Raw genomic sequence first — 26,516 nt, forward strand, 5'->3', positions numbered from 1 at the left:
GGTAATAAATAAAATAAAATAATACAGTACATGTGGAAGTTATTTTTTTGTGACAATGTAGCGGATGAGGGCTCGGTCGCGTCTACATCCGGTTGGAATATGAACGTGAAATATATGTGCGCGTGTATGTGCCTTCAAATGTGAAATATTAGGGCGGAAAATAACAAAAAAATGTCTCTTTCAACCGCACGTTCATTCCTGTCGGAGGCTTGCTATGGCGAGCAAGAACTTGACGCCAATTCCGCACTCTTGGAGCTTGACAAAGGTGCCAACTGGCTAGCCTGCTAACGAGTTAGCTTAGCTTCCAGTTCTTATTGATTGTAGCCAAATAAGCAGGTCATGTCTTCTGTATGAGGCTGTTGTAATAGTAGGGTATTGGTATGTCTTGTATATAATGTGCTTTTATTCCAGGGCTGAGATCCGGAAAGCCTGGAGAGCAGTGTGAAGCGGTGGTGCTCTTCCCAAAGCTCTTCCTCAAGTATCCCTTTCCCATCCTCATTAACTCTGCATTTCTGAAACTCGCAGACATCTTCAGACTTGGGTACGGTTGTACAATGTGAATTATATTCAAAAGGTTGTCAAACTTTCTGTAACTCATAGTGGATTGTAGTAAACACATAGCACAGGATGAGCCTATACTAAAATCAAGTTCATTTCTCTGATTTTAGGAACAACTTTCTTCGACTTTGTGTACTAAAAGTGACACAACAGAGTGAAAAACATCTGGAAAAAATCCTCAATGTGGACGAATTTGTGAAAAGGGTGTTTTCAGTCATCCATAGTAATGACCCCGTGGCCCGAGCAATTACTCTGAGGTAATTTATATTGGAAATGTTGATTAGAAAATAGCATTGTATTCTTTTCAATTATTGCCTTCTATATTTTATGTACAGCACTATGTTCCAGCTGCAGTTGTTGTTGAAGAGCTATATAAATAAATGAAAGAGTAATCGTCCAGCCCGACTATATGGGCACGCGTCATTGCATCTGCACTGATATAGAAGCAATAACAGTCAACAACCATGTTTTTTCTCTTCTCATCAGGATGCTTGGCAGTTTGGCCTCCATCATCCCAGAAAGGAAGAATGCCCACCACAGTATTCGCCAGAGTCTCGACTCACATGACAACGTAGAAGTGGAAGCTGCTATATTTGCTGCAGCCAGCTTTTCTGCACAGTCTAAGTAAGGATATACTATACTGTCAACATAATTGCTATTTTGTGAAATGTTGGACTTTCCACTGCAATTTTTTTAGTAAAAAAGATTTCTTTGAATAGACAATCTTATTTTGCTGCTATTTACTGTTTTCAGAGTCTTTGCAGCTGGCATTTGCAACAAAGTCAGTGAGATGATTCAAGGTAATATTTTAAATGATTGAGAATTCTTGAAAAGGTAGCTAACATCAATTCCAATGTTCTTTCTACAAAAGGTAGCAACCTGCAGATTGTGTGATACTCTTGTTTAACAAGTCCAGTTCCTTTGTCTTAACACCACCTCAGGTTTGGAGACCCCCGTGGACCTGAAACTGAAGTTGATCCCCATGCTGCAGCACATGCACCATGACGCCAGTTTGGCATCCAGCAGCCGAGAACTTTTGCAAAACCTGGTCACCTCTTACCCCTCCACACCCATGGTCATTGTCACCCTGCACACCTTCACCCAACTTGCTGCCTCCTCCCTGATTGACATACCCAAGCAGGTTGTTCGCTTTTGGATAAATCAAACCATTTTAACTCCAAGGGCCCTTTGAACGCCTTTTACTTTGATTCTGTAGTTGCAGCTCCTCCTTCAATACCTGAAAGATGACCCACGCAAAGCCGTCAAGAGGCTGGCAATTAATGATCTCAAGCTTCTAGCGAAGAAAGCCCCGCATCTTTGGATAAGGGAAAACACACAGGTACCACAGCTGTGGACAAGTGTCTTCATTTTGTTATAAGTAGCATGGTATAAACTGCACAGAGTGCATAAACAAATTATGTGGATATTATATTTGGAACAAATTATGGTAAACCTGATCAAATTTTCATTTTCACTTGCAGACATTGTGTGAGTGTGCACTCAGCAGTCCGTATGATAGTTTGAAGCTTGGCATGTTAGCTGTGCTGTCCACCCTCTCAGAAACAATTGCAATTAAGCAGTACTTTAGTCATACAACAGGTAAGCGGCATTCTGTTTTTATATTATATTGAATTAAATATTATATTTGCACCACCTTCTCATATGCTTTTAATCGTTAATTGAATCATTTCAATTCAAAACATTTTCTTCAGTGTCCGGTCCTCCTCGGATCACCGATCTTGTGAACTTAGCCCAGGACTGTTGTTACCACAGCAACCTGGCTGTCGCTGCTCATGGGGTCATTGTGCTCTCCAACATTGTCATTTCCTGTCCAGAAAAAGGTATGTTCAATGTCCGCTGATGTCTTATTTTTTTGACACGTTTTGTGCTAGCTACTTACAAGCGCTTCCTTTTTATAGCGCACAGCCTTATATTTGTCTATGATTGTATGTCCTCAGATATTGCCCATCTGGAGCAGGATACAGTTTTAGGGCTGGAATCTCTGCTGATGCTTTGCAGTCAAGACGGCAGCCCCAGTGCCCAGGCTACACTTAAAGTAAAGCAGTTGATCATTCAATACAAATGAAGATATTTGCACTGCAGCCTTGCTCTTTTGTTTAGGCATTTAGTGGAATGTTTAGGGGAGTACTTTTTTGTTATTTATAGCCATACAAAAAGATTCTTGGCTATCACTGGGGCCCTGGTTTCTTTATTAAGTAATCGGAATATAAATAGCTTGACTAATTTTGTAATCTTAATTTTAGGATGAATCATGTGGCACTTAGTAGTTCTTACTTAACATGTAACATAATAGGCTTCATCATAATTACCATTAACTCAGTCATCTCATGCCTGATTGAATTCTCATGACTAAATATTTTTTTTAGTTCGCTTACAATTTTCCAATTCTGTGATGTTAGACCAGTCTCACCTCTTTAGTCAAGCTGCTGAAGAGTCGACCTCACCTCAGTCAGTCTGCTGTGGAATTCCTGCTTGGTCAACTCCACTTGTCGTGTGACTCCTCTCGCGTGCTCATGTGCCACACTCTGTCAGCCATCGCCACCCATCTGCCGGTGCTGGGAGACAGCATGCTGGGGGATCTGGTAGACCTCTACCGGGTGGCTAGTCACTCGTCCACCAACAAACAGCAAGAGCTCCTGGTGAGAAAAGTGCACACACCCCACCTACTGTATAACGTTTAAATGTAGTTTTCGTTTGCAATGACACTTTAACCAACGCTAGCTACTCTGCTGCTAATAGCTTTTCAACAATTTGTTTTTAGTCAGGTTCCACTAAAGAATTGCTTCTGGTGAATCATGAATCACAAGGGGTTCACTCGACTCAAAGCTTTACTGTTGATCTTCCAGCCCTAATTTTGCTCTCCATCTTCTGTGATCCCACTCAGGTGTCTCTGGCCACTGTGATTTTTGTCGCCAGCCAGTCATCGCTGTCAGCAGAAGTAAAGACCGTCATCAAACAGCAACTTGAGAATGTCGCCAATGGTTGGACCGTATACCGGATCGCACGGCAGGCCTCCCGCATGGTAAGCATGGACTTTACCAATCGCATATTATTGATCATAAAGCAGTTCCAGCAAATGGTTCTGTGCTCAATGGTGGAGGTGAAAGGGGAGGCTTTTATTTTTTTAACATATCAAGCATGAGAAGCTTGTCATTATCTATAACACGAATTGTATTTTTGCCTAGCCTGAGGTAGATGCATGACCAGGGAGGCTTCCCCCGAATTCGAACCGCACCGTTGCCCCTCCAGCTGCATGACACTGCCACCAACGGGCCACTAGTTGAATAGCAGGCAGCCGGCATAAGGACAGTTTTGTCTAAAGACACATAAGAGGCGCTGTAACAGTGTCTCGATGTCCCCTAGTAGTCCCATTCCAGCATTACTGTAATAAAATAAAATATAATTTAAATTATATGTGTATGTAAAGGGTATTGTAGTCACCACTATGGGTACACTGTTCATGTTGAACTTTATACTGCTGCGTAGAGCTCTGCGTGGTTGTGTGAAAGTGTTCTCCTGAATCCGCAGGGGTGCCACGAGTTCTCCAGCGAGCTGTACCAGAGTCTGCGAACCCGCGTGGCATCGGAGCACTTCTACTTCTGGCTCAACAGCCTCAAGGAGTTCTCCCAGGCCGAGCAGTGCCTGACACACATGGAGGACGGAGACTACAGCGGAGCCATGAGCGCCATTGCCGAGGCCCTGCGCTCCTACCAAAAGGGCATTGCCTCCCTCACAGTCAGTTAACTGCCAGGCATCTGGCTGCCATTAAATATTTATTTCACTAACTCCATCACGAGTGACAGATGCTCCGAGCTGATGATCCTCTTGATTGTCTTGGTGTTGGATGGGATCCCATGCAGCCTGTTAGCGGATTAATGTGCATAATACCTGCCTGTATCTTGTCAGTTCATCTTGAGGCATGTGCGACTGCGGCGTTAATATAAGGTTATGTGATTAATCCTCCCCTCCAGGCGGCCAGCACTCCTCTAAATCCACTTACATTCCAGTGTGAGTTCATTAAGCTACGCATCGACAACCTGCAAGCACTGTCCCAGCTGATTTGCACCTGCAACAGCCTCAAGACAAGCCCCCCTCCGGCCGTCGCCACCTCCCTCGCTCTGAGCACAGGCCACGACCTGCAGAGCTGCGGCCGCATCTCTCTGCAGGTAAAAATTTCTATAGAACAAAGCTGTGTTTAAGGCGGGATTTCCCTCCATCCATCCATATTCCTTTCTGCCTATCCCAAGTAATTACTGTCCTTATTGTTGTTTATCCTAAGATGGTGTACAGTACATATCATTGGGATGGCAATACCCTTTTAAGAATAAGCAGTACAGAAAATGGATGGATGGTTAAATAGTAAAATAAAAATATGAGAATAAAGTGTTACTTTAATATTAAAATGTATGATTGTACATGTACAATTTTTTTCCCTCATTTCAGATGAAAGTATGCATGGATGAGTTCAAAAGTCTCGCCGCCCGCTATGCAGAGTTACACCAGTCATCGTTTGATGCTGACTACGCCACCCTCCGAAATGTGGAGCTGTATCCTCTTTAAGAAAGCACCGATACTTGTATTGGTATTGCTGCCAATTCTGTCATTAGTCATGTAAAAAAAAATGCTCCGATACGCTAACATCGATACCACTTTACCAGCCTGATGTACAGTACAACTTACAGGCACATGAAGTAGGATCCAAGTCAGCCATGTGGAGATCATTTTGTCTTTTTTTTTTCCTTCTTTGTCTCTTACCTATTTCTTTTACATTGTGCCTCCGAGTGTTCAGCCAGAGACACCACATAACTAAAATGCCTTGTGTTACAGGTTACATGTAAGTCAACAGTGTGGCAAACAATATTTAAACTGAGCCCATTGTGAATCGCAAGTTGCAAGACAGAATAGCACTATCAATTGTCAGTCCCCAAATACAACTATTTGGAAAAAAGTGGTAACAGTGCATCCCTTTTTCACCTCTGTCTCCGCACGTTGACTGATGCGTTCTCTGCCGTGATGTTTTTTTTTTCTTCCTTAACTGCCTGGTTAGACAACAACAGAGCTGTCTGCTTGTCTCTCATGTGATCGAGACTCTAATATTGGAGCCGCAGGCCGTCAGGTAAACGCTGGCTGCAAGACTGATTTATGCTACAATATTCAGTAGGAATACATTTTTCATATAATTTGCTATGGATTCCATAGTGGCACATTACCAACTGCTGTTTAGTCAAACATATTTTAGTTTTTTTTTTTTTCTGACCTCCACTAGTCTGATATTTGATAAGATTAGTCATGTCCATGTGGTGCCTTGTCGGAGACGCATCAGTGAAATGTCAATGTAGTTTATATGCATGCTAATGAGTTTGCGCTGCACTGTTTCTATGTTGAGTGTTGCATCAATACACTAAAACGCTGCATAAAATTACCCAAGAACTGATCACTTTGTTCTGTGTGTGTGTGTGTGTCTCTCTTGTAGTTACCAGGAGTATGGCCCCCTTGGCTCAGTTCAATCGGAAAGTGAATATGAGCGACGGATGATGTCAGTCTTTACCCACGTGCTTGAGGAAGTGGAGACCCTAAACAAGAAGCATCCACCTGTGTCGTACCTGGTAATAAATAAATGAATAAAAATACATAACAGTATATATAGTGTCCAAATTTAACTCCTGTCTTTTTCAGCATACAGGTTGTCTTTGTGATGCCATCATAGCACTGCTGAAGGTCCCTCTGTCTTTCCAGAGGTACTTCTTCCAAAAGCTTCAGTCGACCAGCATCAAGGTAAATTGAGTTTTTTTTCCCATTAGACCATAAAATCACAAGTTATCAACAGACTAAGCCCTAATACCTTACATGGTATTCTAAAGGTACATGTCAATCAAGTCGTCATGTTACTCAGATTTATTAAACACAGAGGAAAATACTTTTTAGAGAGCCACTGCCTAATTTCTATATTCTATTAGTCTTATGTTTGTTTTTCTTTGGTGTTCTTATTTCTAGGAATTGTAAATTTAGGGGGTTTGTTAGCAGTATAGATAATCGAAATTCTTGAAAACAACATAAAATATGTGTGTAACGAATCTAAAGATTTTGTAAAATTCACTGATGAATTGAGCGACTGAAATAAGTAAAATGTTTCTTGACAATTCAAATTTATTTCGATGAACTTGTTGATTGTATGTGTAGCTCGAGTGAGCTTTTCAGTGTTCTGTTTTGAACGTTGAAATAGCTGACCCGTGTCTTGTCTTATTTCTCCAGCTTGCACTCTCTCCGTCCCCACGAACACCAAACGAGCCTATCCCAGTGCAGAACAACCAGCAGCTGACTCTCAAAGTAGAGGGGGTGGTTCAACACGGTTCCAGCCCAGGGCTCTTCAGGAAGATCCAGTCAGTGTGCCTAAATGTCACATCCACTCTCCAGAGCAAGGGTCCAGGAGCAGACTACAAGGTATTTATCTTGTCCCTGTATCCAGACGTTGCAAATTATGTTTGAAATATCATGCTGATTCATTTTTATCCCTGCTTCTGTGTATTGTACTTTTTTATGATATAAAAGAAAGAAAGCAAAAGAACAATGGATGGTCTCGAAAATCTATTTATTGAGATGCATATTGTTCGGTAATGTGTTTTAAATAAGTACAGTATAGTTAACAAGCCTTCCTTACAGTTTTTCCTTCTACCTTTTTACAGTCATTGTTTTTTTTTAATCGAAAATTGGCAAGCGTCTTAATAGATTGGATTAATTTGATACCTTTCAGATACCTCTGGAGAGTACAACCAATGAGATCGAGCAACGGGTGGAACCCCACAATGACTACTTCAGCACCCAGTTCCTGCTCAATTCTTCCATCCTGGGCACTCATGCTGTCACTGTGGAGGCTTCTGTGGTGGACGAGAGCGGCATCGAGTGGAAGACGGGGCCTAAGACCACACTGTCGGTCAAGTCCATGGAGGATCCATACTCCCAGCAGCTCCGCCACCAAATGCAACAAAGCGCAGCTCAGCCTGCTCCTCAGAGGAGTGCATACAGTCGCTTTTAGTTAATGTTCTTAGTTACAGCTACTCACTTGTCTGTGTGTATATATTTGTTGCAGTGATTAAAAGACTAGATTTAATATGTGATGATCTTTTGGATTTTTTTTTCCCCTCAAGGACACGATAACTGAATTCCACACAGTACTCTCTCCAGACAGGATGCAGTCCAGGTGAAGATTTTCTGCATAAAAGCCAGTCAACAGGTAATGCAAAATTGCTTGGAAATCCATGACCCTTTCTTAACCCATTAATATTAAATAAAGTAATCTCTAGGACACTTTAGTAATGGATGCCCTTGGATTGCGTTCTTGTTTTTCACGAAAAGCACCATCGGGGGGCAGACTAATCATGATCATTCGTTAGAGGTAAGTACTGTACTCAAACTGTAATTCCAAACAAAACATTGCTCTTGCATTGATTGACTACATTTTAGCAATGTAGTAAATATCGTTATTCTATATCGATGTAAATTAGATTTTTTATTCATGATGAAAATGGAAGCTTGTACTTGCCTTTCAACATTAAACTCACGCCCTCTCTCTGGCGAAGTAATGCGACTATAGCAGGATGTAGCGACGATCGATTTGCTAATAAGATAATAAAACTATTATTTGACAAGAGAGCGTGCGCACTTCGGCGAAGAGGAGACTACTACCAGGTGAGCGCGAGAGGAGTAAAATGCGTGACTTCCGCTATGAGATTTCAGAATAAAGGATACCTTTTTGTAACTAACGACCAGAGTCGGCGCGGTGTACTGTATAACAAATGAGTCAATTTATAACATTCTCAAACTTTCAGGTTCTTAAAAAATTATGTATTTTAAAGTGTATCTAGAACAGTTGGTTAGGCAAAATGTATTTGTTGTGAAGGCATACGACTCACCTCCGCCTTCAGCTCCATCGGCGCTGGGCAACTCAAACCGTGTGAATCTCGATTTAAAGCGGATAGATAGATAAAGGGTCCAGCCAGCCTACAAGAGCAATATCGCCGTTGAACCCATTTGACTGCTTTATGTCTTTACCATTCAACACTTGTCGTGGCTGCCCCGACGCCTAAATCGGGGCTTGTCTTTTTCACGGAAGACAGAACCTCGAGAGAGATCTTAAACCAGACGACCATGATGGTGATGATGCATAGGTGGAATTATCACCCCGGTGTCTGACTGCGATGGAGCGGAGCGCGCTCGAGTGGAGCTCCTTGCTAGCGAGCTAGCTGGCTAACGGTGCCCGCCGGGACTCACTCAAGCAGCCCTGTAGAACGTCGCCTCGATGGGTGTGATTGCGGTTTGTTGCGACTTCACCAGACCAATTGAGCGATGTCCCCAATTTTGACCAAAACACGGACCATATGTGCTGGAAAATGTGCTAACTTATTGGTTTAGGGTTTTCCTGCACATGACGGCGTTCGCCTGCTTTCAACACATTCGCTTTTTTCAACATCATTAATGCTTTTTGGATGCTTCTGTGACATTACTTCGGTAAGTAACGACCTACCAGACGTCAAGTCAAAAAAAAAAAGAGTCTGACTATAGCCTGGAGGTGCAAATACAGTAGAGCCCATTGGGGTTTTTCATTTAATGTCCATTCTAGTATGTACTTGCGCTTTTTTAATAGATTACAAGCGGTTTTATGTTTTGTATTTACGCATTTAAATGTGTGGGTTTTGGGGAAAAAATAGAATAATTTTGCATACTAGCACAGCCGACCCTGTGCTAGCTAGCTTGTCATGAAGTCCTTTCATGGTTCAATCTTTTCTGGCATTACAGTGGCGCCAAGGCAGCTTGGTCGAAGACACACAACCTTCAATAATTTTCATTTAAGGTCCTTATTATGGCCTCACTCCGACTTGGTTATCGCTATGACCATCAGCATTTCTTGGGAAGCTTATCTATTGCTGCCACTCAAAAAAAGGCTCACTGGCACGTAATTACTGAAAAGTATCACATAAGTGGAAGGTATCACAATATTTTTCACGTTAGAACGTGTTAAGTTCACGTTATATTTCAAGACATATTTTCAAAAACAAAATAAACTGAAAAGAGGAAAATGATTATAGAAGAGGTGTGATACAAGAATATGGCTTGTTTGCAGAATCCAATAAAAACTCGAAAGTGAGCCCACTTTGAATTCACAGGTTCAACTTTATTTGAACAGACTAGAAGTAAACTTTTTGGAACAAAGATGTGAATTAAAACACACAGGATCAATAGTAGTATTCTGAAAATCAACCAACTTAAACTTAAAATGGGGTAAAACTTAAAATGGCTGCAAAATTATACAAAATATGAACATGCTGCAAGAAACTCGTAAATATAAAAAAAAGTCGACTTTTCAGTCAAAGTCAGAATAATTAAATCAGAACGTTTCTTTGCTGTTATCGCTGTTGGTGTTCATCAATGAAGCAACTCTTGTACAGTGATTGACACACCCACACACACACAGGTGTCTCACGGTGTTCTTTTCTTTCTTCCAGACAGTGTGGATCACGATGGCCCAGCTGTTGGACGGGGCCGGCAAACTGGGCTGGACTCTGCTGAAGGCTGTGCTCCGTTTTGTGTTTATGTTCATCAACAACTGTGTAGCCATCCCGTCCTACTGCCTTTACCTGCTCGTGCTGCAGCCGCTGAGAATATGGCACAGCTCCACATTCTGGCACCTCGAGGGTGTCATGTTTAAATGGCTGCTGGCCATGGTGTCGTCGTGGGGCTGGATCGCAGGCTACACAGGTAAGATGCTATCTGCAATCACTGGCACAAAGCAGCAGAAACATTTCGTCAAAACAACTGTTTTGATCATTGCTTATATTGTAATGGTAATTATACCACAAACAATGATCTTAAACACATCAGCATCTTCATCATGCCGGCCACTTCTGCTCAAATCAGTTGTTGATGCTTGTAGAGTTATTTCGCGCAATTTCGGTGTCTGCAAGTTGCTTCACGTGTTCCGTGCGTAGGCAAAAACTCAACATTAGCTTGAGAATTTTTAAATATTACTCCTGTGGAGCGAATGTTATTGTTGGAAGACATGTCAGTGTAGCGCCTTCGCACCACCCCATGCTGTTCATGTAGCATCTGTTCATCTGCGATTTTTGCACTTTACCTAATGCTGCATGAACATTCAAGAAGGAAAGTGTTACTTCGGGCATTCGACACAATCAAGCCACACAAAGTTGTTTAATTGTTACTCTAACCAACAAAGAAATTAAGTGCTCTGTAATATGACATGGGAAAAATCACCAGAGTCCGTCTGTATTATTTCCCACGTCTACTCGGTAAAATGTCTTGTAAGTGGTTCATGCAGTCGATGGTGTTTGGTTGCAGGAGGGCTGTGAGCCAAATGCTTCCTGATTGTAAGTTGTGTTCATTGGGAAATAACAAGGTATACTGATCAATAATGCAAACTTGTCAGCCTATAGAACATGCTTCGAATGCGATGCCTTGGTCAGGAAGACTTTGTAATATTAAGAAACAGAGCCAGAGCCATACCTTGTTATGGTAGTAATTAGATGCGATGTTAAATTTAAAATGTCTCTGATGTGTATATAATATAATATAGTAAATAATTGGAGGGTGCACTGCGGTTTTCACTACCGTATATTGTACAGTGTACACCTCCAAAGTTGAATGCAATCTGTTCTCGAGTGCCAGCGGACCTCCCAATTTGTTTGGAATTCAAATTTATTATCTCACGAAAAAATGTAAATCAAATTATTCCAGTGTTTTTTTTTTTTACTTTAAAACTAACAATTTCATTTAATGTTGTATCTTTTAACGTTATACATTTTAAATAAATTACCCTTTGAGATCTCCTGTTTAAGTGAACATAGACAAATGTCTTCTTCATGCATTACGTTATCAGTATCTCGTCTTATCTCTTGACTATAGGTGATGTACATTTGATGTGCAACAGTAAGATTGCTGCGTGTGCCCTGGAGTTGAGACTTTTTCCACAAAACAAGTTTACACAGCAAAATTGGCTGTGCCGTTGTTGATTAATTTATAAATAGTTGGAATAAACCTTTTGTCAGCTTCCAAATTATGTAACCCAAGACGCGTTTTTACGGTTCCACTCTTGAGTCACAAAAGAATGCCTTTCTCTACTTAACAATTGTGAATAAACAATAACTCATGTCAAAATAAAATGTTTAACTGAGCAGCAGCCAGTTGGGATTACATTCAAATGGGAGATGAATTCACCAGTGTCAAATACTGTCTGCAATGTTTGGTCAAGTCAAAACACGTCTGAGTCTCTTGCAAACAGAATCACTTGTGGAGCGCAGTTTATGATGTGCTGATGCTACATTTGCAAAAGGAGCAGCCAGAGAGGTAAACATTGCTCTTCACACCCTGTAAACAATCTAGTAGGAGAAGTTGTAGCTGGTAAAAGCATGCCAAGTCCAGACACCTTAAAGGACTTGTCGGCCCCGTGGTGGGTTGTAAGTCATTAAACCTGTTCTTGATAAAAGCATGCAAACGGTCTGAGGTCTCATTCTTACCTCTTACCCTAAAACAAGCATGGCGGGGACTGGCGGGAATCATTGGGGTGTTCACAATTCTTGCAAGCAGACAAAGAGGCACCTCTTCAAGCAGTCTGGGTCCAATTGTCGTCCTTCCACAAATGGTGACCATAAACGGGCCCATCGATGAGGATCTCGCACTCGGCCTGGCAAAAATTTGCGTGTGAAAAATGAACGTGGATGAACTCCGCCGCTCGTCATTCGTTAACGCCGGTGCTCGTCATGCAGCACCCACACACGTGTTGTCAGTTACTTGGCACGGCTCTATTTTTCCTGGACTGTGTGGGCCTCAACAGACCATACTTGATTGACGTGGTCCTCATTATACAGCGTTTGCTGCACCTGGTTGCTAATATTGTATGAAAACATCAACTGCCGAGAATCATTTGCACAGTACGGTATTATCATTTTGGTGGCCACAGTTTGAGGCAGATGTGGTTTTCATTGGAGGGAATGTATTTATATTTTATATACTTTGACAAACGTTTTTTGGGGGGACACTTTATCAATGCCATCATCACAACAGTTTTATCATTAACTGTGTGTCAGTTCCTGTGAAAGAACTACATGTACTGATCTCAAAGATGAATATTGTGCACCTTTTTAGTGTCTCTAGAAGGGAAAGTTAATTTTTTGGCCATATCAGTAGTAGACGTTGGTCAAATTGACATCATAACCTGCAAAGGAAAATGATCCAAAGGCTGAAGTCAGTTGTTTTCTGTAGTTTAATAAAAATGTGTTAATTAGGTGTGTGTGGGGGGGGGGGGGGGGGCATTACCCAGTTATATGACCACAGCACTGCTTTAATCAGGGCAGGGAAACAATCTCACCCAATTTACCTCAGTCTCTCGTCGAATATCTCAGGCGTCGTTAGAATTATGACAATAAAAGGACTTGATCCATTGCAGCACAGGAGCTTTTTATTTACTCACTCAACACCCATGATTCATGTTTATTTAAAAAAAAAAATACAGCAGTCGCACTGCTATTTACATTGAAGGCGTTTTGTTTCGAGCGAGGCTCCTCAGATTAGCATATTATTGAAAATGTGGCTCTCATTCTCTGGCTTGCCAGTCGAGTCACAACTGTGGGGACAAGAGATTAATTAGGAAGGGTCAGTGGCCAAATTCTCCTCTGGCTCGAGAGAGGGAAGAACGTGCGCAGGGGTGGGTGTAACTGACCGCCGCTCTCGGATGAGACACTGCGCCTGGAGCGTGCTTGTCACCCTGCTACGCTAAGTGTCGTCTCTCAAAGACAATTTCCCTCATGTATTCTATCCGACAGATGACCCATCTCCGTTAATGCTAGTCTTCAGCAACAATGGGGACATCAGCGAACAGGAGAGCGCGCTCCTTATGAATTGACATCGCCTTCAGGGCGCACACGGGCACACTTACACAGTTTACACTGTCGCTTCAGCTCTGGATGGTGCGGTATTATCAGAATCATAATTATGTTAAAACACATGAGCTCAAGTAGTATAACAATAAGACCCTACAGAAAAAAAATCCAAATTTCCCCTTCCATTTTTGGACAGGACACGGTTTGCAGAGGCCTGCCTGCTGCACTATTTGCATCACACAACTTGAGCTGACCCACCCATGACTGTGGGGATTCCCTGCACATGACTGCAGCTCAGCTGAATCCTTTCACCCTCGGGCTTTTAGCAGATCTCCACGGTTCTCTGTTTAATATGCTGAGCCACCGAAGTGTACTTTAAATTGCAAATGGGTCCACATCTTCTCCGAGAGAAACTATTGTTTCCGACCCTCGTCAGACGTGAGCAACGTTTCCCCTTTTGTTTAAGCGCCCGTGTGCGCTGTCAACAATCGCACACTGGCAATTGGCTTGTAAAACGCCCTGTATGCTCTGAATAGATGCTCAACAATGTAAATCAGGAAAAAAGGACCAAAGGCCACTTCAGATTTACTCCCTTTAGGTGCAAATTCAGGCCGGTTATTGTCATGGTGAAAGCTCTTTGTCACAAGGGAACACGGTTCCAAGTAAATAATGGTTGCGTATTATTCTGTTTTTAGCTACGGCCTTTTCAGTGCGTGTTTGCAGTCTGCCGTTTGGCTTGCGGCTCTATTTTCCTCCAAATTATTTGTATCGCTTGGATCACAAAACAGAGTGCCGGTGCTGGATTCTGCTTTAACGGTGTCATTTGTGCGGTGAAGTCTTACTGATTGTTTGTTATCAGTGGGCTGCTGGATAGTTCTAAATTAAGGAGAGTTGCAGTTTTCCTGCCATGTTTGAAACAGAATTCACGTGTCACCGATACGGGACGCGAGCTGAACTCTCTCTTTCTCATTGCGCTTTGCAGTAACAGAGTGGGGTGACGACGTGCGGCCCATCTCTGAAGATGAAGCAATGGTCATTGTCAACCATCAATCCACGGGAGATGTTTGCACCCTTATGATGTGCCTGCAAGACAAGGGCATGGTAAGAAGAACGATGTTGTGTGTTACCATGAACCTGTATGTGATTACGATGTAGGACTTGACCACGACATTCAAGTTTCACTAGAATATTTGAAAAGCAATTTTTTTAGTAGTAACTACATTCACACACAATGGGACGAGCCACCTTTCCAACAGGTTCAATTTCACTCTCTCATGTGGCCCAAACACAGAAAACAAAATAGCCTTGAGAGGAGGGCGTGTAAGAACGGCTGTGACCTCAACTGTCTACACAGTCTCCGCAGAGCCTAAATACACAATGTGGTTTTCTACCAATATTGTTTTCTCGGGGATGTGCCTCTCATCATGGGTTAGTTGGCAAAAACTGTTTTTCTGGCTAGCAAATCAAATGCCAAGTAACAGTTTTAAACGCCGACTTATACAGGTATCTAGTTGAGATTAGATTGAACCAAATGACGAGCAAAGTAAGGCACTCCATTTTGCATCAGTTCAAGACACAACTAACCAACAAACCATACAAGACAAGTTTCCGAACTGTTAATCATTCAGGCGCCATGCCGATTATTTCTATTCTCGCACAGGTAAGTACGGTGACGGTATGCTACTGTGCGAAAGGGGCAGATCAAATGTGTAAGTTTGTCTTTCTTGTCAGGTTGTACGAAAAATGATGTGGTTGATGGACCATGTGTTCAAATACACAAACTTTGGCCTAGTGTCCCTTATACACGGCGACTTCTTCATCAGACAGGTAAGAGCTCAGAATGCTTTGTGAAATGGTAACTGGGTTCATCATCACTCTTTTTTGCTCATCCCACCATGAAGTATTACTATGCTCTTCTATAGCTTCTGTTCATTTCTTTTTTTTGGGGGGGGGGGCGGATGGAATTCTCAATTGAGACCTTTTCTCACCCGCCTACATACCCCTAGTCTCAGAAGGCATCTGGATTAAAAACCATGGTCCATAAGGCCATTAACAAACTCCTTTTACCTCCCGGCTGCTGCTCTGAGTTCATTTTTATTATCACACTCCACAAAAGTGCAGTCACTCCCCATCTGCTCGTCCCAGCTGGAATGCTTGCACGCGTTTAGGCTACTGAAGGCCGCGGCGTCCTCTGTGAAGGTCAGCCACTATGGACAGTAGTGTGTGGAGTCTGTCTGGGGGGGGTCGTGGGCCACTCAGCCCTGCTGGGTCACACTAACCCTTTGTTGCGGGGTCATCTAGAACAGAGCAGGCTGCTTTGACCAGCCTACACGGGAATACATTGGGTATGCTATCTTCCCAGAAGTGCTGGAATCTGGTGTCTGTTTTAAGGATTCATTGACTGATATCGAGGGGACAGTCAGCTGAAGCACCTTGTGCCACAGGCATGCCTGACCGGGCTTGGGTCATTTCCTTGATCCCTTCTGGCGTTCCAGAGTGCATTGTTGACATCCTCCCCCAAAATACCTCACCCAGCGACAGCCAGGCAAGCCTCTGCTGTTCATTGGGCCTCGCAGACATATCTCACCACCATGTGCACAGCAGCACTGGCTGCACATTTGCACTCGGAGCGAGATCCTATTTTAAACACGTTAGCATGGTGTTCATGAATATCACATACTGTACATTGGCTTTGACATCGTATCCCAGTCAGTAAAACTCACTAAGTGTCAACCGTAGGGTGCTGCTGATGCATTTAAAATTGGCTTTTGACCAACTGACCTTGACTGGAGATCAATCCTCGAATCTTCTTCCTGTCACCGCTAATGTCATTTTTCACATCCGCGGCATGACATTACTGCTGGTCAAAGTGCTATACAGTAGTGCTCCCACTAACGTATTTGTGTTTGCTCCTTCACATTCTCACATACAGTATGTCTTAGAAGTGTGCATTCACACGTCTATGCTTAATTCTGTTTTGATGAAACTCTAGTTTCAGTGAATCACTGTTTTTCTCTGTTCAAGGCAGGGCTCGGTTCCAATCCCTCACAAAACTGTAGTTGTACCTGATGGATTGTCCTCTTATTTATTTAAGGCCATTAAAAAAAACAAATGAAAACCAAACTCGGGAGCAACAAAGTTTACAGACCCCGCAACTCTTTCAGACGAGAGAAATCAAACTCGAGATGCAAGGAATATAACAAATGTTGGGTGTCAAGCATTGTCTTTATTCCCTTTAGGGTAAAGCCCACCGAGACAAGCAGCTGCTCTACTTGAAGGATCACTTAGACAAATATTACCACAGTCGTGACAGGAAGTGGATAGTGCTGTTCCCCGAGGGTGGCTTCCTTCGCAAGCGGAGGGAAACCAGCCAGATCTTTGCCAAAAAGCATTCGTTACCCCACCTGACCCACGTGACGCTGCCTCGCCTCGGCGCCACCCATGTCATCCTGAAAACTCTGTCAGCCCAGCACGAGAATGGCAGTGTGGCCAATGAGAGCGGGACACCCAATCAGACAGGTAACCGAGTCATGCATGTACATACTGACGCCACCCTGAATTCAGTTTGATCCAACTTTTTGCAAACGGTTGCATTTGTTTGTTGTGGATGGCATTTCCCCTTCGGGGTATTTGGTCATCATTTTGCAAGACTTCGGTCCTCTGCAACTCCTGTGTTTTCACAGTCGAGTAGTGACACTTACAGAGGTGCGTCCGAAAAATAAGCGAAGCAAAGGGAGTAACCTCGAGAGTTAACCACATGTGGGGGAACTAAAAAACTGCATCAAGGGGGAAGTGGTTAGTACGTTCACTTTACAGTCGAAGCGGTTCTGGGTTTGGCGACATTCCAAAGAACATGCTGTTTACATTATGAAAACTTTAATGACAACACCGGCAATGCTTTAAGCAACATTTTCACAACTTTACCCGTTGTACAAGTGTAAAAGTAAGTACACTGAATTTAGTGACTTGATTAGTGGGTCGCATAGCGGCCTACAGGTTAGCGCATGTGCTTTCTGCTGATGCCAACCGTGAAAGACACGCATGTTAAATACCTGTGAACTGAACGCTAAATTGCCCGTAGGTGTGAATGCATGAGTGTGAATGCTCGTTTGTCTGTATGCGCCCTGCAAGTGTACCCTGTCTCTGGCGTAGGATCCAGCACACTCGCCACCCTCGTGAGATGCCTTTTTCCTGAAATAAATCAAAATATTAACACACAAAAGCAAAGCCAGCTGTAATACAAAAGAAAATCCCACAATTATTTGAGGGGTGATTCGTTGTTTTAGTCTCGATTGCTGCGGACAGCATTGTTGAAAATGTGGCTCGGCTGTGTGCCCTATAGGCTTGGCGCTATGCAAACCACTGGCAGTTCTTCCCTCTTTAGGAAGAGAGTGTCAAAACAAAGGAGATGTACCGCTTAATTGGCCCCATGTGCAGTCCGAGCATGTTCTGGATTTAGCTGCTTTCTCTGGATGCTGCAAGCAGGTTGGTGCGGGAGGCGTTGTCCTTCCACTTAAATCTAGCTAATGGCATTCAAACATAGGGCAAGGGGAAAAAAACAACAACAAAAACATACACCCGAAGAGCACTATGTCCCTGTGTCCTCTGTGTGTGACCCTCCCGAATGCTCTGCGGTGGTGCCAGCATTTTGCTGACTCACTCCGCGCCAAACGGGCCACTTTCAGAAAACGGGATTTGATGTAAATATGGGTGCCACTGTGCAACGGCCATTCATTGTCTGCGTGGTTTAAACTCCGATAAGACATACTGTACGTGTTGCAGAAAAGATAGCGAGCACTCTGGCAGCGTTCATGGCGTGCGTTCGTTCGTGATAAACCATATGACTCAACCAATCGCATGGATGCTTCTGGGCAGTGTTGAGTCATGGCTTAATTCCGACCAAGGTACCTTCCAATGCGTTTGTCTCCCTCACAGTGTTTGCTGAAGGACACACCTTTGCCATTTATTACAGTGGAGTTTGTTAGTCCTAACGACGCATTGGCTCCGAGCCTCGTACTTTGGCCCGCCGCACACGAGGCTGTGGCTGCCTGTTCACGCACTAGGATGAAACTTGGGATCCAATTACCTACTCTGTGATGTCTGTGGTGGTTCCCATCAATACCAAGGACGCCCGTCAAGTCAGTTAATCTTTTGTATCAATGAGCCGGCAACATGTGCCTTGGTTTTTGGCTCGCCTTGCTAAATCTTAGACAAACGGGCTCAGTGGTCGCAGGTCTGTATACAGTCCATTAGTACTGTGTATTAAATTAGATGTCATTTCATAGTCTACTAATAAAAGGCGATTCTCACTGAATTCATCGAAAGACATTTAAAAAGTGTAACACTGTTTTAATGCTTGCTAAAATGACCTTGTTTTGAGAGGACGGTTAAAGTAAGTCTCATAAAAATGAGCCACTGCTCACCCCAGTCCCTGTACTGCGGGGCCCGTGCTGAGTCTAAGGCACAGGTGTCATACTCAAAGTCCGGGGGCCAGATCTTTTTTGTGTGGCCTGCGAAAGCAAATCATGTGTCAAATTCCTCCAGATTTCCCAAAAAGGTAGGTGTGCTAATCAGTGAATAACTGCCTGTTGTTATTGAAAAGATTCGATTTAAAGTATTAGACGTTGGGTCCTGTTAGGCTTGTTATAATCATCATCATCATCATTATGGTGTTTTTTTTTTTTTTCCCCCCTCTGCTGTAATCCAGGTAAAAAGCGCAAAGGCCTGCAGTGGGTGATAGACGTGACCATAGCTTATCCCAAAGCCCGGCCCATGGACATCCAGACATGGATTTTTGGATACAGGTCGGCAACCGTCACACATGTCCACTACAGGTATGGGTTATACAAAATCCGATGATCAAATTTGCACAGACCGGTGCACTTGAATTTAGTACATGGAAATTGAGACTGATATTACCGATAATGTCACTTTCCTAAGGTGTTTACTTCTATCGAGGGAGCACTTAAGAGTCCACCCACTGATGGCTCAAGATTACAGAAGGAAGTCCCCACCAACTTCCTTTCATACTTAGTGAGTCAGCAGAATGCATCAGAGCTAAAGAAGTTGTTCGATGACTTAAAGCACCGCTGTTCTCTGTCCTGTCACCCTGATGACCTTTTTTTTTCTTCCTTTGTGTTTGTGAGGAAAAGAGTTGAGTGGATGCATTGAATTTCAAGTCAGCTGTCGCGTTTGCTCTCTAGCTTTTGCCTCGGGTGTTTTTACACCTTTTCAAGCTTTGGGATGTTTTTCTACAAAGGTAGTTTATACCTTTGCGGTAAAGAAACACATTTTAGGTGCTCCTTTGGTGTTAGAAAAGATACAAATGGGGCTATATCGTTACTTCACGCCTTCTGCGGTTGGCTAGCGACCACCAGAGTAAAGACATTTGGTGTTCCTGTTAATAATATGACTGCTCTTGGCAGAGTAAATGTCCTGTCACTGTCCTCAAGGTCTCCTACAGTTATCCATTCACCTCAGTATATGATAACGGTGTATCTGGATCAGCTTCATCGCAAGACCCCATTCAAGATAAATGTCTTTTTACTGTGCAGGGTATCCGCGCGGTAGATGACAGGCGATGCGTTTAGGGTCAAGCGGCATCTGGTACCAGTCATGATGACCCTCAGGATGCTGTGAACACTTCAGTGTGCAGAGTATTATTGGATAAAGTAAAAGATTTATATTTTAAATTGTAATAAAGGGGTCAGAGGTTCCACAATTCCTATCTCTGGCTGTGAGACTAACCGGACACTGAACCGGTCACCTTCCATTGCATGGTCAGGGCCACTGCAGACAGGCAACCCACCAAGCTAGCGGCACCGCTGTTAAACTTGCGCGCGCGCATCCACACGCAGTTGCATCCACATCAATGATCATAAACTATTTAGACCCTTGCTGGTACAGGTGCAGAGACAAGAGGATTAATGTACCTGGTGATCAACTGAACGCTGGGGGAGTGAGTAGCATGATGCACTTTAGAATGCCGCATTTCCACCCAGCAGCAGTGTTCAGATGTGCTCGGTTGACAGTTTCAGCCACATTGGAAACAACATAAATAACTTGTGCCAAATAAGTATTTGGCACAAGATTGACTTAGGTCTGACCACTGGCTGAATAGTTCAAACGGTAAATAATTTGGTTTTTGATTGTATATTTTTCAGTGCAGGAAAAGGATCAGCTTTCGTCATCTCCGCAATTTCAATCCAAGTCTTTTGTTAAGGTACACCTGTGCTCCTCTTCAACGCAAAGTGCTCTTGAATGGCAAGAAAAACACTGAAACCAAAAAGGGGAATATTATACTCTGATGAGAACCCTGTTTCATATTTCCACGGTTACACAAAATCTCTGAACATTTTAGACTTGAGCTGGAAGTTGGCGTCATCAGAAAAAGCAACGTGAAAGACCTCAGTCGCTGTCCGTTCGGTGTGGTTGCCCTGCCAAGTAAATCAACCCACTTGCTGTGGGGGCTCCTTATTTTTATGCATCGAAGCATGTGGGTTTTAACACCTCTAGAACAGGATTACAATGGTTTGTGTTTCTATCCTAAACTTACACTCATGTCAAAAGTGGGTGGAACATTGTTCTTCCTTGCCATCCCTCCATTTTTATCGCATGATTTCATCAACACTCTTCCACTTTCTCCAGGTGCCTTTTGTCTGATCGAAAAGAATGCTCGCTATCAGTTTCCCTTGTGACATGGCGGGATTATTGGTATACTGTAGAAGTATCAATGGATCATAATTAATGTTGTGTAGCGCAATCAGTCAATCTTGCTTGTGGTGGTGAGTCAATGGTCTTGAATACACCTGCTGCGGCCTGTTTCTGTGCGACAGTTTTTTTTTGTTTTGTTTTTTTGGTCAGCTATCAGATGGCTGGGGCCGCGTCTCCAAACAGGCAGCTGAGCATTGTGTAACATTTTTTTTATCCCTCGACCTCCCTTTTCCCGTCACTGCTATGAGTTGTCAGCACGCCTTTGTCTCGTGCACTTTCACCATATAATCTCAGTTTCACAGTTCCTAAGCATACTGGATGTCACGAGAGAGAGTTAGGTGGGTGTACAGAGGCAGAGCAAGGGCAGTGGTAGGTGGTGAAGATGTTGTTTTTTTTTCGGTATGCCAGGTCATCACATGGGTGCTTTAAAGCTGCTCACCTGGCTGTCTCTTTTGGACAAGACCCTGGTTGCACGCTGAAATGTTGATCTTGCTGCTTTCTGAAGCTGTCTCGAAAAGATTTTTCTTCCTCCTGCACAAACATTGAGCTGTGCTGTCTGTTTCCTGCTTGGATTGGCTTTGGTGCTTCCACAATCAATACGTCGCACCTCTCTCTGAGTATTATAATAAGATCCTTGGTGGAGGGGGGGGGGGGTTCCTCCTCCTTCTTCTTCTTCTTCCCAAGCACAAGAAGCATCTGTTTTCTCATCTCTTCTGAGCATCAACATGGTCATGGGTTCAAAGCCCAATACAGTAACACAATCATTAGAAGTCGACGTTCAAATGTGTCCGGAAAAGTACATATATTATTCATTCAAATCGGTAGTCAGTCAATCATAAAAAAAAATACATTTACTAATAAATCAAGTATGTTGGCAATATAAGGAGACTGTGAGCTGAGCATTAATATTCTCTCGTGTGAAGTTACTACAGCGTAAGATTAACTCAGATTTAGAAATAATTTGTGTTCAGGTGCTCCTGTATGTAACCATGTAGTAACCATGAACTTTTACCTTTTACCTTCCAACAAGCAACATGGATTGATAACTCAACTATCAACTTAGCATAAAGTTCATGACCACCTGTGACAATGATCTTATAGTTCTTTACTGGTGACCTCTGCACTGATAAGAGGTACGCAGCCTAGACAGTCATTAACTTCATCACCGCACATTTGGTCAGATACATCTGGTCACAGTGACAAAATGCTCTTGCGCCACAGACACACACTCACAGTGAAGGAACAACTGTGTACCGTGTCGTCTTTCAGCTCGTGCAACGTCAATGCGTCCTTACGTATTGACGGAAGGGTCTTGAATATCAACATGTTCGTAACTCACTCAGCTGTTCCCTCCAGCTAAGCCCTTTTACATCTGCCATGTGCATTGTTTCTGACTAAAACATTTCCTGGATTATCGACAGCCTTAAGGCGGAGAGGAAGCAAATTGAAAAGTGAATGGAGCAATGATCAAGCACACTCCGACTACTGTCCCTCAACTTTGTCCCAGTGATGGCAGGGCCGGTTTAACATTCAAACTTAAAAGAAAGACCTTAATGGCTGCTTTACAGGCACACATAGGGGGTCCTTATGTGAACTAGTAAAATGTAAGAAGGGACAGTAGGACACGCAACATTTTGGTCCCCACCACCCAATTACTAATCTCAATGTTCAGCTTTTATGACATTGGACCCTCAATGAAATGTCACAGGACACTTTTTTTCTTCTCAGTTTCCCCACGAGACAGACCAAAGACTGAACAGAGTCCCTAAATAATGATTGCCTCTTTCCTGTAAAAGTGGCCAGCTTTTGCCTGACACGGTCCACATTTAATTAGCCCTGAGGCCAATTGGGAACGGAAGCAACATCTTGAGAATAAGAAATGCAAAGAAGCAAAATGGGTGAAAATGGAAGGCAACAGATATGGAAGAGCAAAAACGTTTGATTCGCCCTGTAATCATGTGGTTGAACACAAGCGTATCACCCGGTTCACACGAAAAATTGAGGTCTCCACAGTTGTCCTCATGTCTAATAGTGTTGCTGCTGTAAATTGGGAATGTCTCCATTGTGAGACAATAGTTTTGTTTTTTACCATTTTATATCAGCAGGGATCAAAAACCCCTCTTTTTTTTTGTTTGCTCCCGCAGTATAAATAGTTTAACCAGTCAATACATATTAAAGGGGATCAATACTTTATGGTCCATTGCCTTCCTCCTCCAGATCCTCTGCACAGATGTCCTTTGACGGTGGACGTTAAATGGTCAGGGATATTAAAGTAAAGCTGAGTGCAGAGGAAATGCTCCTCCGAGGGAGGAGACGTAACCTCTATTTGAAGGTGAGCTAAGGGGTTGTGTGAGCGCAGCCCACTGAGGCCCCCCGTGTGGCTAGCCTTTCGGGGTTTATGGGGTGGTCGCATCGCAAAACAGTCCACTTCTGTCTGCCTGACACTCCGCAAGTGACTTTCCTAAACAACGGCAAGCTACATACAGACAGCTTCTTAGAGACTGTTGTTTCAAATGAACTTCTGGCTGTTGCTGACACGCGAGATCTATGCCAGATCTGTTCACACAACTCTTTTTTTTGTTTTTGTGTGTGTGTCTCCTTTCAGGATGTACCCAATTAAAGAGGTTCCTGTAGAGGAACAGGCTCTGACGGACTGGCTGTATCAGAGGTTTGTGGAGAAAGAGGACTTACTGGCCCACTTCTATGACACAGGTTTGTTTGCTTTTGACCTATTGAACAAGCGCGATAAAATATAGTCTGCAACCACACACCAGGTGAATAACCCTCGCATACATATTAACTTGTTGAAATGAGAAAAACTGCAACCCCGGGGTTCTTGTTGGGGAACAACATTTTTAGAGAATGGATAGAAACAGATGGATTTTTGTACTTAATTCATTTTCCGCTAACAAAATATGAATCTGAATACCGTGTTTAGACGAGTAGGGAAAATAGCCAAAGAAAAATCATCAGCCACAATTCCCACTAGGGAGCGCATCACGTCTCCCATTCCTTGCTTCCTTTTCCACAGGAGCGTTCCCGCCCCCCGAGGGACAGAAGGAAGCGATTTCTCGGCAAATGACCCTGGACCCCATGTGGCTCTGCGCCATCCAGTCCTTCGCGTTCGTCTCCGGCTTCATGTGGTACAGCCTCTTGCGGCACCTCTACTGCGGTATGTTTTGAGTACGCCGACGAGGCGAGCAGCAAGAAGCGCCTCTGGAACCGCCGCTGTCATGCGATGGATGACTGTACATTAGCAATTAACCTGGCGAAACTCGAGACAGGGCGGGGTGGTGAAAAAAAAATGTATACGTGTAGACGAACAGAATTGCAGCCCTGACACGACACATGATCTTTCACATCACGGCTCTCATGTTGATGTTTACACATAGGCCCATGCATTCAAGAGGCTCAGGACAAAGGACCGCTGTCGTTTCATGGAGTGTGTATGGACGTGTGCGTCTCTGAATACTGTGAGCGTAGAAGCATCAAGTCCGCCCTTTAGCCTGCCCTCTTTCCGACGCCCGGTGGGCGTCTCGAAGCAGCCGTGTGGACGCTCTGCTCCTCTCCCCCTTGGCCCACATTGCACTAAAGATCCAAACTGCTCCCTGTCCCAGGATATATTCCTGAATGGTAGCTGCCTATATATGTGTGGGGGTGGGGGTGGGGTTCCCTTTTTAGTCTGCGCATCTCCACGACAGCCAGTACATTTATCTTTGTGTTGTCATCTGGACTGTTTACACTGGCGAACCCGCTTCCAAGTTCAACGCTGTCAAGCTAGAGTGGAAACATACGGATCACTCGAAAAGCAACTCGTGTGTGTTTATGCGTGTCTGCCAGCGCATCATCTCAACAAGATGGGCTGAGAAGGCTAGACTGTTTCTTTTGTTTTGTTTTGTTTTTTCCCTTTCCACTTGTTCAGCAAACGGCATAGTTTCACAATTATTTAAGCCATACGCTCGGTGTCTTCCATAAACACAAGGGAACGTAATTGTGCTGAATGCTTTCCACAGCATCCCCCCCCCCCCCCAAAAACAACATTCACTTTGGCTTTAAAAAGTGTAGGCATCAATACAGTAGGAAGAAGTGATAAAGTGTGGGTGCCCCCCGTCCCATCTTATTTTATTATTTTTTTAATTGTTCCCCCTTGATTAATGTGCTTCAAGTGTTACTGTGTGACATCAGAAGGTGGAGACAATTCATAAAATATTTCATTTTAAAGACACAAAATCCTCTGTACATAACAAACCTCGAAAAGCATTGTTTGTCCCCCGTCTGTGAATAATTCAGATTTTATTTTTGTTTTATTTTTTAAACATAATTTTGTGTTTACTTCTCATTGGTACAACATTTATTTCCTTTTCCCAAGCAGGAAGTTATCTGCAACGCTACCCAAGCCCGGCCATTCCAAACCTGTTTGGTCCAATGTAAACCCTCTTTTTGTTTTTAGCTTTTGCCGACACCTTAGGACAGAGTTTCCCAAAACGTTGTCAGCTCTAGCCTTGAATTTTGTTCTTTTTGGAAACCAAAATGGACTTCAAATAAATCCTATATTGCGAATTACCCACATAAAATCAATGATAAAGATCACAACACACATGAATCTATTACAAGAGGCACCCGTTGCCAAGAAAGAAATGGTGAGCATATTGAATTTTTAAGTGACAATCTGTAGCCCAAATAAAATAGACACCGACACAATTTTTGGGAAACCCTGCCAAGACTACATTCCCCATTGGTCCCGTTTTCCTATGGATGAAAAGATTTGTTTGGACAACTAGTTCCAAACGGGTCGAGCTGAAATTGGGCCAACAGAGGCACGGGCCATGCCATGTCCAAAATGTTCTTTTAGGTTGTTGTTTTTTTTTTGGGGGGGGGGGGTATTTTTTGTTTTTATTTTTCATTTTTTTTGCTTTAGTTTAGAGTATTACAGATGTACAGCATTTATTGCTGGCATAAAAAATAAATTTTAGTTATTGTTGGCCCTCGTTCTTTGTCAGTGTTGGCAGAAAGTGTGTGAAAAAAAGAAAGTGCTACTTAACTTAACTGGTAAAGCATTTCAAAATCTGTCATTCACTGGCCCTGAAAATATTTTTCAACCGTGTTTCCAGTGAAGAGAGGGAAAGTGATGTTTTCCGCGATGTGGTTTTAGGAAGTAAACACAATAGGGATTAAAACAAATGATACTAGAATTGTCTGTAATTTCCCATTTTGTACTTCTCCTTTAAATTCCTAGTAACACAGCCATTTTACAACACAGGAACTTGTGTTGGAATAAAATATCAAAGATCGTAAACTCCTTTTTCTGCTCGTCGTTTATGCTCTTTCAACCAGGTA

General features: G+C 43.2%; 2 protein-coding genes across 7 annotated transcripts; both read left to right on the forward strand.

Moving 5' to 3' along the window:
- The first annotated feature begins 97 nt into the window (after window positions 1–97).
- Window positions 98–7,692, forward strand: ints7 (integrator complex subunit 7). The gene is made up of 20 exons (XM_086100174.1): window positions 98–265; window positions 412–541; window positions 669–815; window positions 1,045–1,182; window positions 1,312–1,358; window positions 1,500–1,699; window positions 1,775–1,897; window positions 2,040–2,157; window positions 2,271–2,399; window positions 2,517–2,614; window positions 2,979–3,218; window positions 3,464–3,601; window positions 4,108–4,314; window positions 4,551–4,745; window positions 5,023–5,126; window positions 5,627–5,695; window positions 6,053–6,185; window positions 6,256–6,354; window positions 6,832–7,020; window positions 7,331–7,692. Exons 1-20 carry the CDS (start codon window positions 172–174, stop codon window positions 7,610–7,612), a joined length of 2,880 nt encoding a protein of 959 aa, XP_085956300.1. The 5' UTR covers window positions 98–171; the 3' UTR covers window positions 7,613–7,692.
- Window positions 7,693–7,700: 8 nt separating this feature from the next.
- Window positions 7,701–26,475, forward strand: lpgat1 (lysophosphatidylglycerol acyltransferase 1). 6 transcript variants are annotated; one of them, XR_015097646.1, is made up of 12 exons: window positions 7,701–7,810; window positions 7,933–7,972; window positions 8,690–8,890; window positions 8,989–9,084; window positions 10,080–10,332; window positions 14,449–14,567; window positions 15,198–15,293; window positions 16,706–16,985; window positions 19,174–19,300; window positions 19,407–19,499; window positions 23,785–23,891; window positions 24,211–24,252. XR_015097646.1 is itself a non-coding variant. In XM_086100176.1 (11 exons), exons 3-11 carry the CDS (start codon window positions 8,876–8,878, stop codon window positions 24,360–24,362), a joined length of 1,245 nt encoding a protein of 414 aa, XP_085956302.1. In that variant the 5' UTR covers window positions 7,701–7,810; window positions 7,933–7,972; window positions 8,690–8,875; the 3' UTR covers window positions 24,363–26,475. The 6 variants fall into 6 exon arrangements, 5 of the variants coding, with proteins under 5 accessions (XP_085956302.1, XP_085956305.1, XP_085956304.1 ...); XM_086100176.1 differs by lacking the exon at window positions 19,407–19,499 and having other exon boundaries at window positions 24,211–26,475; XM_086100179.1 differs by lacking the exon at window positions 19,407–19,499 and having other exon boundaries at window positions 8,690–9,084; window positions 10,084–10,332; window positions 24,211–26,475.
- The last annotated feature ends 41 nt before the right edge of the window (window positions 26,476–26,516 follow it).

Source organism: Hippocampus guttulatus, chromosome 20 (genome assembly GCF_054856545.1).
Source record: "Hippocampus guttulatus isolate MCC_2025c chromosome 20, RoL_Hgut_1.0, whole genome shotgun sequence".
Lineage (NCBI taxonomy): Eukaryota > Metazoa > Chordata > Actinopteri > Syngnathiformes > Syngnathidae > Hippocampus > Hippocampus guttulatus.

Coding starts and splice junctions, on each gene's coding strand:
- lpgat1 (XM_086100176.1), top strand. Junction 10,333..14,448: donor CTGGATCGCAGGCTACACAG/GTAAGATGCTAT, acceptor TGCGCTTTGCAG/TAACAGAGTGGGGTGACGAC. Junction 14,568..15,197: donor GCCTGCAAGACAAGGGCATG/GTAAGAAGAACG, acceptor CTTTCTTGTCAG/GTTGTACGAAAAATGATGTG.
- ints7 (XM_086100174.1), top strand. CDS start 172: ATGTCTCTTTCAACCGCACGTTCATTCCTGTCGGAGGCTTGCTATGGC. Junction 2,615..2,978: donor GTGCCCAGGCTACACTTAAA/GTAAAGCAGTTG, acceptor CTGTGATGTTAG/ACCAGTCTCACCTCTTTAGT. Junction 7,021..7,330: donor GTCCAGGAGCAGACTACAAG/GTATTTATCTTG, acceptor GATACCTTTCAG/ATACCTCTGGAGAGTACAAC.